Source organism: Phyllostomus hastatus, unplaced genomic scaffold (genome assembly GCF_019186645.2).
Source record: "Phyllostomus hastatus isolate PE091 unplaced genomic scaffold, TTU_PhHast_1.1 phas_contig_210, whole genome shotgun sequence".
NCBI lineage: Eukaryota > Metazoa > Chordata > Mammalia > Chiroptera > Phyllostomidae > Phyllostomus > Phyllostomus hastatus.
In genome coordinates, this window is record NW_025333737.1 from 38000094 (window position 1) to 38014045 (window position 13952).

Sequence of the window (13952 nt, forward strand, 5' to 3'; positions counted from 1 at the left end):
GGGGGTCGCCGCCGCCCCGCGGACTTACCCACTACAGCGCCGGGAAGGACGCCGGGGCAGCGCGCCGGCCTCTCCCATCCTTCCCCAAGCCCCCGAGACCAGCGGCCGAGCGGCCAGGGACTCTCGCCTCCCAGCACGAGCCCGAGACCCCGGCGCCTTCGAGGAGGCCCGGCCGCCCCGACTCGCCACTCCGCGAAGTGCCGCCCCCGTGCGCCTCGGCCGCCCGCACCCCCACCTCCCGCTCACTTCTTCCTGCGCCACCCCGCCCCCACCTCCCCGCCCCCAGCCCGGCTGTCGCCAGGACCCCCCCAGGCTGTTCCCAGGGCCCCAGCCCGCGCCGCGCCTCCGCCTTTTCCTCTGCGATCGACAGCGCCACCGGCCAATCGCTGCCCTGCTCCGGCCTCCTCTGCCCCGCCCTCCTCTCCCGCCCCCTTTCCTCCCCTCCAGAGCCCACCAATGGGAAGGAAAGCGCGGGGGCGGGGCCTGCAGGTTGCCTAGCAGCGGCGGGCTGGGCGGGGGCGGGCTGCTGGGGTGGCGATCGGGGCGCGGCGGGGGCGGGCGCTCTGGGGCGGAGCCTACAGGGGGCGGGGCCTGCGCGCCTATAAAGGTAGCGGCCGGAGGAACGCCGCGCTCCTGGTCGGGTTCCGCGCGCAGCCTGTCGACCTTCTCGGTGGCTTCTTCTGCCCCCACCGCCGCCTCCGCTACCTGCGCCCCCGCTTCGGTCCGTGGTGCAGCCGGACCAGCACCATGTCGCTGTCGCGCTCGGAGGAGATGCACCGGCTGACGGAAAATGTCTATAAGGTGAGCCCCGCGCCCGCCCGCACGCTCGGGCCCCGCCTGGCGGCTCCGGGCCCGCAGGGGTCTTCTCGGCGCGGCGGCGGCGGCGGCGGGGACCCGGCCTCCGCCGGTCACAGGTGTGCGCGGGCGCCCCCGGTCTCGCCAGCCTGCGCTGCCCCCGCGCGTCCTCGTCGCGCCCGGGACGGAGTGGAGAGGGGCGCGGGTCCCGGGGCGGCGGGGGCGGTCGGGGGCCGAGGGCTGCGATGCCCGCGGCTGCCGGCCGCGCTGCCCCGGTTGGAGCGGTGGCCCCGCGGGCGCGGCGACTCCGGCCTCCGGGCACTTTTTCTCAACAGGCTATTTCTCTCTCTGCTTGCCCAACTCCGTGCCGGGCACGAGGGGCCGTGGCCCAGGTGGGAGGTCGCGCGGGCAGGTTGGATGGGCGAGCAGATAATCCATCGTCTTATGTAACCGCGGGGAGAGGAGACTAATTGTGTAGGAGGCTGGCGCGCCTGCCTTCGCGCTGGTGTGCGCGCGGAGTCGAGTCCGGGTCCGCGCCTTCCTCGGGAAGTGGCCGGGGAGCCCCCCTGGGCAGCCCTCCCCGTCGGCGGAGCGCCTCGGGCCCCCGTTACCAGGCCCCGGGGCTCCTGTGTCTTCCGCGTGCACCTCCTCGGGGCAACCCCCCCGCCCCCCGCCGAACAGACCGGGCGGGTTGGGCGGCTCGGGCCCGCTGCAGTTCCAGACGCCTTCTCGCCGCCGGGGAGATTCGCCTCGGGCGGTCCGCGCGTCTTCTGACGGAGCTGCGCCGTGTTTTGAAACTGTGTCTGGAGGTTACGTGGTGGGCCGGGAGGGCCGGGCAGCGGGTGTTCACGCGGCCGCGGCCGGCTCGCGGAGGCCGAGCGGGATTGCGGCGCGCCGGCCGAGCAACAGTTTCTACCCGCGTTAAGCAAAGCATGGCTTCTCGGCCGGTGGCCCGCCAGGCCGGCTGCGCGCTCCCTGGCCCAGGACGCGGAGGGAGGCTTCCGGCGACCCTGTGTCTCCGGCGCGAGCCGGGAGGGCGGGCTGCACTGTCACCCAGCAGCCCCCGGAGAGCTCCTGAAGTTGCAGCGAGGTCGCCTGGAAGGACCCCGAGGCCCGGCGGGGGTGGCCGGGGTCAGTCCTGAGGCCATGTTGGAGCTGCTGGTAAACAGGCGGCGTCGGGGGCCGCGGCGGGCCGGAGCGCCGGGTGGGTGCCCGAGCGCGCGTTCCTGGTCTCGCTGCTCGGCGAGCGCTGTCAGGGGAGGAGGCTTATTCAGTGGTTAGTCACTAGTTCCATTACGACCTGCTCCCCCTGCAGGGGTGGGGAGGAGTGCCGCCAGGCGGGGGCTGCGCTTCCTAGTTTCCCGGCTTCTGCACGGAGACCTCGGAACAGGAACTGTCCCGGCGAGAGTTCCGAGGGGCCCACGGGCGTCCTCGGTGGAAGGCACGCCAGGGCCACGCGGCCGGCGGCGTGCAGTCACGGCCCAGCGGCTCCCGGTGTGGCCGTGATTTGTCTGGAGCCCGACGGGAACTCTGGTGTCAGGACAGGGTGTGCAGGGACCTGGAGCTCTTCTGAGCGCAGACGGGGAGGCTGGGGTGCACGTCCCCCGGCATCGGTGTCCGTGTGGTGGCCGGCGACTCCTGTGCCCTGGCCCCGCTCTGCTCCACGGACCGGCTGGGCTGGGCTGCGCTTCCTCCTGCCGGTCCTCGGTGCCTCTCTGCGCGGTCGCCGGGGAGCGCCAGGTCCTCCAGCAGCAGAGCCGGTACACAGGTTGGGCAGCTTCGGCGCCCGGGCCTGGCAGAAACCAGCCCCCACAAAGGCACAGCCGGGGCGCAGCCTGAGCCACCTGTGTGTGCGGCCCCGGGCCAGTCGGGCAGGTCCTCTGTCCTGTCCGGGGATGGCGCTGCCTCGGTGCTTGAGCTGGTGGCTTGCGGCAGAGAGGCCGGGACGTGGCCCCGCTCGGTGGCACCCGAGCTGCAGCCCGGCTGGGTGCTTCGGGCTGGCATCTCGTGGCCCGCAGTTCTGAGAGGCGCTTGCCTTGGCAGAGGAGGGCAGCGGGGGCTCTCGGCCTTGGCCTTGCTGCCTGAAACACGAGAATAAACTGTACGGTTGGGCTTTTCTCCCTGGAAGGACCTGTAACAAGGACGTTGTCCTCTTTCCCTGTGGCCCAGTTCCCCTGGGACCCGAGTCCTCGGGGGATTTCGTGGAAGGCACAGGGGACAGGAGCTCACTGCCTTCCCGGTCGCCCCTGAGAACTGGCCTCAGACTCACCAGGGGACAGCGTGGAGGCCGCGGGCGCGGCCCCGGGCAGCCCCGGGCCATTGCCTGGGGCCGGGACATCGTGTGCGGGGTGGTCAGCCACGGCTCAGAATGAAGCCGCCACTGCGGCCGTGTTGGGAGAGGCCCTCAGTGTCCCCAGGTGCCGGAGAGGGGCTCCCCGGGAGCAGAGCTCATCTTCCAGGGGTTCCGCAGGGGACTGTCGAGTGGGCGCCATGCTGGCTGTTCTGTGTCCCGGGAGGAGCCTGGCTCCCAAGTGACCCGAGGCCCCGGGAGGAGGCAGCTCCGGCACGTTCTCTGGAACATGGAGCCACAGGCCTCAGCCTGTCCTGAGGACACAGCGGGGGACAGCAGAGGAGGACGGCTGTTCTCAGTGCCATGTCCTTACCCTGCAGCTTCTGTGGGGAGGTGGGCCTGGCCGCGGTGCGGCCCCTCATGCGGGTGGCGGGTGCCCGCAGGTCGCTGCGGCTGGGAGTTGGTGGGCTCACCACCTCCGGTGCGGCGGGGGAGGGCGTCCCGGGGTGGCCAGCGGCGCTGGCAGGAGGGGGCCCGCCTGGGCAGGTGAGAGCCCACCGCTGTCCTTTGTGAGCCAGGCCCGGCCGAGCAGCCCCTGCCCACTGCTGCCGCCCTCCACCGCCCCCTCCGGGTGGGGCCTCCAAGCCCGCTGCTGCTGACCTCGGGCGCTCCCCCCCAAGGCCCACGCCCGGGCAGCCACGTGTCACTGCTGGCAGCCGTCAGCGGCCCGGCGTGCACGGCGGTCAGAGCTCCACAGGCCCGGCTGGAGGTGGTGGAGGCAGTGGGGGCGGTGGGGGCGGGCCTCTGACAGGCACTTCCTTGGCAAGGGAATCGCCTGCCGGGCGGAGCAGGCCCGTGCCTGCCCGCGAAGGAGGGGAGGAGTCCCAGCGCCGGGTGCGTGGGTGCGCGGGTGGGAGCTGTGCTCGCGGGCGTGTGTGCACAGTCTGTGCCCGTGCGTGTGCGTGAGCAGGCACGTGGGAGTGCGTGGGTGTGCGTGGGTGTGCACGTACGTGTGGTGCTCCGTCCTGCTTCAGAGGTGTTGCCAGGGAGGCCCCACTGGGGGGGCGTCTCCTGACAGGATGGTGGGGCCTGCTGTGCCCACGTGGACTGACTGCGCGTCCCACCCCACGGCCCGTGCTGCGGCAGTGGCGTCCCTGCCACGCGGCGGTCCCAGGAGCGCTGGCCCCAGGGACCTGGGTCCTTGCTGCAGGCCCCCGTGTTTGCTGGGGGCTGTGACGGGCGGCTCAGGGTGCCCAGTGGGCGAGTGGCCCCATGGAGTGCTGGCCGGGCCCCGCCGGGCCCTGCCTGGGGCACACGTGCTGGGCTGGGGTGGCCGGGGGCTCCTGGGACTGACCCGTGTGCACTGCAGGCCCCGGGTCAGAGTGGTGTCCAGCGCCGTGCCAGGGTTCCTGGGTCCTGGAGCCCAAGAATGTCACCGCAGGACCAGGCGGGTGGCAAGTGAGGCTGGCCTTGCCCGTCCCTCGTGCTCACGTGGCGTCCTGGAAAGAGTGTGGGGCTGGGGGTGGGAAGGCAGGCCCTGATGGGAGACTGTGCGCCATCCCTAAGGGGTGACTTCCAGACTCCCGAGGGCAGCGGGGGCCCTGCGGTGGGCGCCCAGCGGGCAGTGCGTGGCCTCTGGGCCTGGGGGTCCTTTCTCCGACTGGCGTTCAGAGCCTCCGCCTGCCTGGGAAGTCCTGTCGGTCCTCGGGCGCCTACGGGCGGGCCGGGAGGGTCCCGCCCATCTCGAGGAGTGCCCCCCCTCCCCCAGCCGCACGACGCCTGGGTGGTTCGGTCCCCGCAGGCGCCCCTGCCCGCCCCAGTGACTGCCCAGGCCTGGCACAGCCGGGTCGCAGGGGCCAGCGTGCACGAGCTGTGTGCGTGCGTGCCGGGAGGCCCCACCACGTCCCCGAGACGCTGGGACAGGGGGCCCCTGGGGGTGACGAGGCTGCCGGTCGGGACAGAGCGCTGCTCCTCACCTGTGTGGCACAGCACTCACGGGGCAGCCCTCGCAGGGTGCCCCGGCCAGGGCCTGCAGCCGGGGGTCGCGTCCACAGGAGTGGAAGGGCAGGGTCTGACTGCAAGTCCTCTGCACCCAGAGTCCGGCTCTTCCACGCGGCCGCCGGCTCACGGTGCCGCCCCCGCGCCCTGTGGGGCCCGGGCCGCTGTGCTTCGAGGCCCCGGGCGCTGGTTCTGCCGCGTCTGATGCCGGTGCCTCCTTTTCTGGGCCAGAGGAGGAGTTCTGAGGACCACACAGCCCGGACCCCGTTTTCTTCCTAGTTGATAAGGGGTTTGGGGCTGTCCTGTCCAGGTTTGATCCTGCCGGGACACGCAGGGGACAGTCACCGAGGGGAACCGCCTGGTGACCACACACACACACAGACACGGGTCTGTGCCGTGACGGAGATGGACAGGCTGACGTTGGGGTGGGGGAGGGTGTCCCCCAGCCCTGGGGCAGGAGCCCAGTGCTGCCGGGGTGCGGTGGCCTCGCTGCTCCCAGCCGGGGTGGGGCTGGGGAGGGAGTCCCGCTGCCCGGGGTGACAGGGACCTGGGCCCCTCCCCATGGGTGGCCCCCCTGAGCCCATGTGGGGCCGCTCAACCCCCTCTGTCCTGAGGGACATTCTGCAAGAAGGAGCCTCGTGTACAGCACCATCCGTCCCCTCCCACGGAAGGCGGGTCCTGTGCAGTCCGGGGGGGGGTGACACCCCAGTGGTGGCCTGTCCTGTCCCCGGGGAGGCTGCAGACCCAGCAGGGACCTGCACACACCTTTCCTCGGGGGCTCCGGTCCGGCCCGGCCACAGGGGTCCTCGGTGCGGGAGGGGCGGGACGGCGCGGCGATGCCTGGCCCTGACTGTCCCACCCTCTGTTGCTCTGGCTTTTCTCTGGGGGACGCAGAATGGCAGCTGGGGGCCACCTGGGCCGTGCAGTCTGCTGGTCACCGTGAGTCGTCGAGACTAACTTTGGGTGGCTTGCTCGGGCAGGGCGCTGGGTTGTGTGTGTGGGGCCCCGTGAATCCCTCAACCGGGTCCACGAGGGGCCCTGGGGGTCCCGGCAGGAGGGGAGCGGCCCGTCACCGGGGCCGAGCCCGGCCCCTGGCTGCCAGGCCTGCTGCTCCTCCCGGGGTCCTGCCCCTTCCGGGCAAGTGCTGCGGCCTCAGCGCCACCGTGTCCTCCATGGCTGGTGGGCCTGACGGAGCGCTTCCCGGTCTGAGGTCCGCGGTGGTTGGCCGTGACAGCGGAGGGCTCTCTGGGGCCGGGAGGGGGGCAGCACACGGGGGAAGCCCAGGCCGTGGCCCCGCCGTTGGCCGGGGCACCCGGTGGGCGGGGCGGCCTGCGGAGCAGGGCGGGTGGCCGGGCAGGGCGGGCCTGGTGCCTCTCACCCGGCGGAGCCGCACCTGTGAAACTCAGGCAGGGCCACCTCGGGGCCCCGCATGGGTCAGTGGCCGTGGAATGTTCCAGCCAGCTGGTCCGGCAGGGACCGGGCCTGGCTGTGCCGTCAGCGATGGGGGCGGACCTGCGGCCAGGCCCCTGCGTCGCAGGCAGCGGCGACCCCGGGTCTCGGCCAGCTCTGGTCACCGGGCAGCGACGCCTGTGTCCCAGCCTGGAGGCCTCCCTCCTCGCTGGCAGCCGCTGCCCCCACCCCCCGTGTCCTCCCAGGGCTGTCCCCCTCGGTGTCTCCTCGTAAGGACACCCTCGGGACCTCCTCCTGACTTGGTGATCTCTGTGAAGACTCTCTTTCCACAACAGCCACCTTCCGAGCAGTAGGGTCAGGCCTTCCCCTGTGGAAGTTTGGGGGACAAGTTTGGTCCCCAACACTGTTGCCCCCACCATGACGTGTGGTGCTCCTCTGGGTGCCGTCTGTCCCAGCAGCACTGAGCGTGGGCCCTGGGCCCATGGGGGACCCTGAGTCAATCAGAGAGCCTTCTCGGGGTGGCTGCACGCACCCGCAGCCTGCCGGAGCCAGGGCCCTGGCGGGCACCGGCCACAGACGGCGTGAGCGGGACCCACGCGTCCCCGGGGCGGGTCTGAGCGGCCGGGGGCGAGCTTGTGGCCCGGGCCCGCAGTCCCTCGGGGGCCCTGGCCACTGAGCGAGCGGGACGGGCGGGAGATGCCTCCTGGGCAGGAAGGAAGCCGCGAAGCCAGCAGGGCCGGCCCGCTGCTCTGGCTGCTGGTCTGACGGGCGTGTCCGGTCCCCGTGGGGGCGGCACCTGGCGGACAGGCCCCGCCCCCCTCCCCAGGGCTGGCTGGGGGCTTCCCTGCCCCCAGGACCTCACTCAGGAGGGGCAGACCTTGGCCACCTGGGGGTCTGCAGGCCCTGGGAGAGGGGTCGGGGTGGTTCCTGCCCCCGGAAGGGGGGTGGGGGGCACCGGAGCCCCCGGGAGCACAGGCGGCTCACGTCTTTGCGTGGGCCCCTGGCAAGCCCAGGGCCAACTGGGGGCTGGCGCGGTGATGGGAGAGGGTGCCGCCTGTCAGCCCCCCGACGGGGGGCCACTGGGCCCCTCGAGTCGCTCGGGGCGCTGTGGCAGAGATACGATTTGTCCCTTTATTGACGTGACGTCGCCACTTCTTAGGAAGCTGAGGCGGCTGAGATCACAGTGTTTCTCGAGTGGCCCCTGGCCCCAGAGTGGCCCTGGCGCCTCGCTCCCTCCAGGCCCCCACTCTGCCTCCCTCGACCCCAGCCCTCCCGCTCCCCGGCGGTCCTGGGCCTGCTGCGAGGTGCTTTGCTGCGGAGGCTGGCACACTGGGCCCGCGTGTGCAGGGTGGGGGGTCCTTGTGGCCCAAGGGGACTTGTGGTCTGGGGAGGGGGCCTGTGGTCCGTGGGGGAATCTCGTGGAGAACGGGGGCGGGCGGGGGGGCGGCCTGCCGCTGTTGAAGCACTGCCAGCCCTCCTGGTTGGTCCTTGACTCACCCAAATGAAATCCAGCTCAAGGTCTGCTTCCTCCAGGCAGCCCTCCTAGTATTCACTGCATCCTGCAGTTGGCTTTATTTCTTTAAAAATGGTCCCCAGGACAGACGTTCCAGGTTTTAGACGGGGACAGACTGCTCTCTACCCAGAGCACCAGCCGGCTGGGGCCTGTGGTGAGGAGGGGGCTGCCGCCCTCCAGCAGTGTCCAGATGGACGGTGACACCGAGGGAGGCTGGCGCCCGCTTCTCCTGCGGAGTCACAGCCGAGGGTGCGGTGGTCGGGGGCAGCTGGGCATCAGGGCCCCTGGCGGCTGGGGGTCAGGTGTCCTGGGCGGGCAGATATGACAGGGCCAGACTGTGGTCTTGAGTGGCAGGGTGACCCGGTACCAACCCTCCTGGGGAGGGGAGCAGGGTGCCCGCCCAGCCTCACCCCTGTTCCACTGTGGCCGGGACACAGCTCCTTGGGGAGCCCAGGCAGGTGGAGGGGCCTGGGGCCACCGGTCCCGCCAGTCTTGGTCGGGACGGTGCTGGGGCCCGGGCAGCCCGCCTGTGGCTCACACGGGTGCGGGCGGGCAGGCTCTCCACCTCCCTCGCTTTGTCCTTCTGTGAAATGGGACAGTGACACCCACACTGATCGGACGAGGATTCAGGGCAGAGGGGAGGCAAGCGCTGCTTTCCCAGTGCGGGGGCGGGGGGGTGGCTGGAGGCAGGAGGCGTGGCCCTCCCCTTCCGGCTGTCCTGTGTCCTGTCCGCAGAGAAGCCGCCCCTTTGTCCGGGCAGCCTGGCCAGGAAGTCGCAGGAGGGGCCGTCGCCGGGCCGGAGCGCAGGAGTGCACGGACCCCGGCCGCCCCGGGCACTGGAGCGAGGCCTGGGCAGCCTGGCTGGCCGGAGTGCCCGCTGCCCTTTGTCCCCACGGTCCCGGCCCAGGCCTCGGCCCGAGAAAATAAAAATGGCTGCCACCACCCGGGCAGGGGCCGGGCAGGGAGGCCACCTGGGCCCTGGCTCAGCCCCTCCTGGCGGCCCCTGCCCGTCGCCCACGGCTGGGTCCCGGGTCTGGACCCCTGGGACTCCGGGGGCAGCAGGGACACCCCTCTTTGTGACATCCAGCGAGAGGGCGACTGACCCATCTGACCACCCCTGGACTCGGGACGTCTCTTCGCCGGACCGTCCGCAGCGTGTGTGCTCTGTGGGGTGTGTGGGAGCCCCCGCGGTGCCCAGCGCCGGCCTGGCACCCGGGAGCCGGCCTGGGACAGCGTGGAGCGACCTGGCAACGGCTGGGAGGCTGTGCCCTGCTCAGGGCGGGCCCGGCCGTGGGAGCTCCCACAGCAGGGTCGCACGGGGTCGGGCGTCTGGGCTGCGCGATGAACGCTGTGCGCCCCGTGGTTTTCCAGGACCCCGAGTCTGACGGGGCCCCGGGCACCCGCAGCCCAAGGACGCCGGCCGGCTGTGGCCCGGTGGGGCCCGGGCAGAGGCTGCTCCTCTCGGGGCCGGCCTGGCGTGGGCGTCCCCCCGGCCCAGCTGCTGTGGGCGTCTGCCCACTGGCCGGCGTCTGCACTGCAGAGGCGCCCCTACCCCTGCGCAGGGGCCTGACCGCCCACAGCTCCCCCAGGAGGGTGGGTCCGCCCCCAGCCGTCCCCCCAGGGCAGAGCCGCAACAGCCGCGGCCAGTGGCTCCGCTGGTGGGAACATTGTGCCACAAGGTGGCGGGTTCAGTGCCCTGGCGGGCGGGGGAGTACAGGAGGCAGCCTATCGTGTTTCTGTTTCTGTTACATCGATGTTTCTCTTTGTCTCTTTTCCTCTCGCTCTCAGAGAGGTGTCCTTGAGTGAGTTAGCAACAACAGAAAGGATACACTTGCTTCTTCGCTTCCGAGAAAGTTTATCATTGTAGTGACGGAGCCCTGGAGCCCTCCCGCTGCCGGCGGGAGAGCTCGTGGTGGTCCTGCCCTGCCGTGCGGGCGGCCGCAGGGCCTGGGTCAGGGAGCGGGGGCGGGGGGGCAGGGTGGACGGTGCTCACCCACCGAGGCCCCCCAGGGTGGTGCGGGCCCAGCTGAGGCTGTGGGTGGCCTAGCCCAGCAGGTCTGAGTGTGTCAGCACGAACTCTGGAACAGCTAGGGACTGGGACTCGGAGAGGGCAAGGGGGGCCCAGGAACTCCCAGGGTGGGGGGTGACCGTCTTTGTGACGGGGGCCCACCCTTCCAGCCAGGGCTGGGGCGTCCCCACTCCGAACCAGGAGGGAGAACTGACCTTCCGCCTGGAAGGAGGGGCACCCCGGGGCATCAGCCTCCAGGGGAGAGCTTGGCACCAGTGTGACCCCCTTTTCAGCGGGAGGAGGCCGTGCCTGGCCCGCCCACCTGCTCCCACATTTGCTGTGCACCCAGCGCCCGAGCTGCGGGAGTGAGGTACCAAGCAAACGCCAGTGCCGCCCTGGCGTGTCCATAGGGGGGCGAGGTTCGTGGGGCCCCTTCTGTGAACGGGCCCGGGGAGGGCGGTGTGGAAGCCCTGTGCGCAGGCCGCACATGGGCACGCACACGCCTGCACACGCACTCGCGTGCACGTGGGCATGACACCCGGATGCCAGCTGTGGGCCGGCCCCCAGACTCGCTGCCCGGGCAGGTGCGTGCGGCTGCCGGAGTGGGAGGCCGGGAGCCCCGAGGGCCGGGCCCCCTCCCGGGGCTCAGAGTCCTCCTGGACAGACGCCCCCCCGCCCCCATTCTGTGACATCCCTGCCCCGGGTCCCCGCTCCTTAGCCCCGACACGTCCAGACCCCAGGTTCCCCACTGCAGAGTCCGGTCCCCAAGCAGTCGCCGGCATCCTGCCCCTCCCGCATGTCCCACCAGCCCCGAGCGTCGTCCGTGGTGCTCAGGGCGAGGGCCCCCAGCCCCCACCTTCACCTCTCACTTCCCTGAGCCACTCCAGCAGGTGCCCCTGCCCGGGCCTGGGGCTCAGCTGCAGCGTGGACCCCACGGCCGGAAGGAACCCTGAAACGCGGTCACACCACCTGGCCCATGACCACAAGGCCTGGGGCCTCGGCCCCCTCCTGCCCGAGTGTCCAGCCCCCAGGACGGGCTCAGGCCCCTCCTCTCACACCGCGGCCGGGCGCTCCCTCCCCTGCCCCTGGGGAGCCGGCAGCCCCGTGGGGACGGGACGTCAGGTCCCTGCTGTTGCCCCCGTCAGCCCCGGGATCACACGGCAGGCGCCCCCACCCTGCAGACTAAGCCGAGAGCTCCCTTCCCAGGTCCCCCCCCCAACGTGGTGTGGGGCCCCGTGGGCACCCCCTCAGGAAGCCTGGGGCCCAGCCGTACACAGTCGGGGGGCAGCTCAGACGTGGGTCCTCACCCGCCATGGCCGTGGGTGTGTTGGTGCCCCCCCTGCCGACGCCTCTGGCTGGACTCAGCGGGCGGGTGGAGGCTGGGCCCGGCGAGTGGGTGCTCCGGAGCCAGGTCCTGCCGTGCTTCCCTGTGTCTGCGGGCCGGTGCTCCGGCTCAGCGCCAGCAGCGGGGCCAGGCTGGGGGCCAGGACGGAGTCTGGGGTCTCCCCGGTCTGCCCAGGGCCTGGCGGCTCCCCGCCCAGCGTCTCGCCCCGGCCTCCCCCCCGGCCAGGGGCCCGAGGACGGGACGCGGCCTCGACGGTCGTCTTGGGAAGTCCCCCCGCGTCCCGCCGGCGGGGCTGGCTGCCGGCAGCCGGCGCAGATCCCCGGGAGAGCCAGCCCGTGTTGGCGCTCACTGTGTGTGCGCCTGTGTCTGTGCCTCGTAATTAAAACGTTTATTTGGCCTCCGCGTGGAAATCTAATTTCTGCAGTCGGAGAAGCGCTGACGCTGGCAGGGAGACGCCGGCCCACCGGCAGACGTGCCGGGAGCCTGGCGTCTGCGCGGCCGGCTGTGGGGCGCCCGTCGGAGCCGTGCCGGGTAATTGACGTGTTGGGGGAAGCCTGTGGTTGGGGGGTGGGGGGGCGCGGAGCACCTGCGTGCGGCTGGCGGGAGGGCCTCCCTCGGCTGACTCAGCCCGGCCCCTCGGCAGCCGCGTGCGTCAGAGTGTCTCCTCGCGCTGCGGTCCTCGTGCCCCCGCCCGTGCCGGCCACAGGGCCCGCCACTCCGGGCTCTGGCCTCAGCCTCGGCCCCAGGACAGAGGTGGGAAAGGGCGGTCGGCCCGAGGGCGTTCAAGGGCGAGGCTCAGACTCAGGACCCCTGGCTGTGGCCCCGGGGGTGGGGGAGGCGCGGGCCCCAAGTTTGGCCCCCTCGGTCGGCCCCCGGCCCCTGACGCGCTGTCTGTGCTCTCCCCAGACCATCATGGAGCAGTTCAACCCCAGCCTGCGGAACTTCATCGCCATGGGGAAGAACTACGAGAAGGCCCTGGCAGGTGAGGCGCGGGCCCCGGGGTGGGCGGGGGGAGTGCGGTCCGGACGCTGGCCTCTGGGCCCACGGTCACGGGACGGCCGCAGCGGGGGGCCTGGAGTCGGCCCCTGAAGGCGGGTGGCTGTGGCACCGTCCGAAAGCGAGAGGATCGGCTTCGGCGAAGCGCTTGGGGCCGGGGGGGCGGGGGGGGGCCGAGGCACGTCCCTGGCCGTGAGCTGTTGCAGCTCACAGAGGGCGCTGGGGGGCGGGGGGCGGGGCTGGGCTGGGGGAGGGCCCCGGCCGAGCACAGTGCAGCTTGTGGCCCCAGAGGGGTGTGCGCCAGCAAGGCAGAGCGCCAGGTCCTGGGGCGCTGACCTCTGGTCCCCTTGCCCTTGGCCCTGAGCACAGGCCCTGGCCCACGCCCCAGGGGCCTTGTCCGGGGGCGTGTGTTAGGGAGAGGTGACAGGGAGAGGCTGGAGCTGACAACTTCTGTTTCTCCTGCTGCCTTGGTTGCCCAGGACACAGCACTTGGCAGAGCCGTGTCCTGCCCCTGGGCACCGGCCTCCTCTCCGGTGTCTGGGTGGGGTGGCCGGGGCCGAGCGGGCCTCCTGCCACGAGCCTGTCTGGGGCCGGTGAGTGGGGCGGCGTGAGGCCGAGCCCCCAGCTCGTCCCGCCCCCCGCCCCCTGCCCTGCACACCGTGGGGTGCAGAAGTGCCGGGGCGGTGCGGACGGGCGGCCACCTGCAGGGAACGTCTTGGCCCCGGGGGCGGCTCTGGAGTGACGCAATCTCGTCTCCAGGTGCACTGCGTCCCGGTCAAGCCTGGGCCTGCCCGCCCGTTGCGGGCCCCCGGGGCTCTGCGGAGGGGGGGGGGCTGTGTGTGGGGAGCCCCGCCGGCCCCGCTGCCACCGTCACCTCCGCTGCGCCGGGCTCCCCGGGCCTGACCCGTGCCCGGTTCGGCCTCTCTCGGGTGGCAGTGAGGAGCCCCGCCCCCGCGGCAGGGGCAGCGGGACACGCGGGCGCCCCTGGGTGAGAACCGCCTCCCCAGAGCTTGAGCAGCACCCAGCCGCGGCCTCTTCCCCGGTTCCGTGGAGAGCGCGTCAGGCTCGGCTGGCAGCTGCTGCTGCTCCCCCTGCTGCAGGCGCGTGCACCCGGGTCGCAGGAAGGTCCCCGCCGCGACCCCTTGGTGGCCCTGGGCTTTCCGAGTCCTGGGAGAAGTCAGGGCCACCTGTGCCCATGCCCTGCCCCCCCCGGCCCCCCCCCGGCCGTGGTGACGCCGGCAGGCCTGAGCAGTGGGACGCACCTCCAGCGCCAGGCCCGGTCCCCAGACCACCGGGGGGGTGGGGGGGAGCAAAGGAGCCCTCGGGTGGGGGTGGACGAGGCGTCCGGTGGAGCCTGGATGGAGCGTGGTGGGGGGAGGGCTGCCCACGCCAGGGCCACGGGTCCGCCCCATCCCCCAGGGAACTGACCGCCCCTCTCCTCCCCCAGGTGTGACCTACGCTGCCAAAGGCTACTTCGACGCCCTCGTGAAGATGGGCGAGCTGGCCAGCGAGAGCCAGGGCTCCAAGGAGCTCGGTGAGAGGAGGCCCCTGCCGCGGGGCGGGGGGGGGGGGGGGCTTTGGGGCGGGGCGGGCGTTC

At 72.4% G+C, this 13952-nt stretch overlaps 1 protein-coding gene across 4 annotated transcripts in view; it reads left to right on the top strand.

Moving 5' to 3' along the window:
- Positions 1-638: 638 nt before the first annotated feature.
- The window catches only part of BAIAP2 (BAR/IMD domain containing adaptor protein 2), a 40504-nt gene continuing 27190 nt past the window's right edge, over positions 639-13952 (top strand). For 3 of the 4 annotated variants that reach the window (XM_045836635.1, XM_045836632.1, XM_045836634.1), the window contains exons 1-3: positions 639-801; positions 12266-12341; positions 13803-13889. In XM_045836635.1, coding sequence (XP_045692591.1) covers positions 748-801; positions 12266-12341; positions 13803-13889 — 217 coding nt within the window. In that variant the 5' untranslated portion in view covers positions 639-747. Of the gene's footprint in view, positions 802-11871; positions 11891-12265; positions 12342-13802; positions 13890-13952 lie in introns of those variants that run through there. The other variant, XM_045836636.1, reaches the window with a different exon arrangement.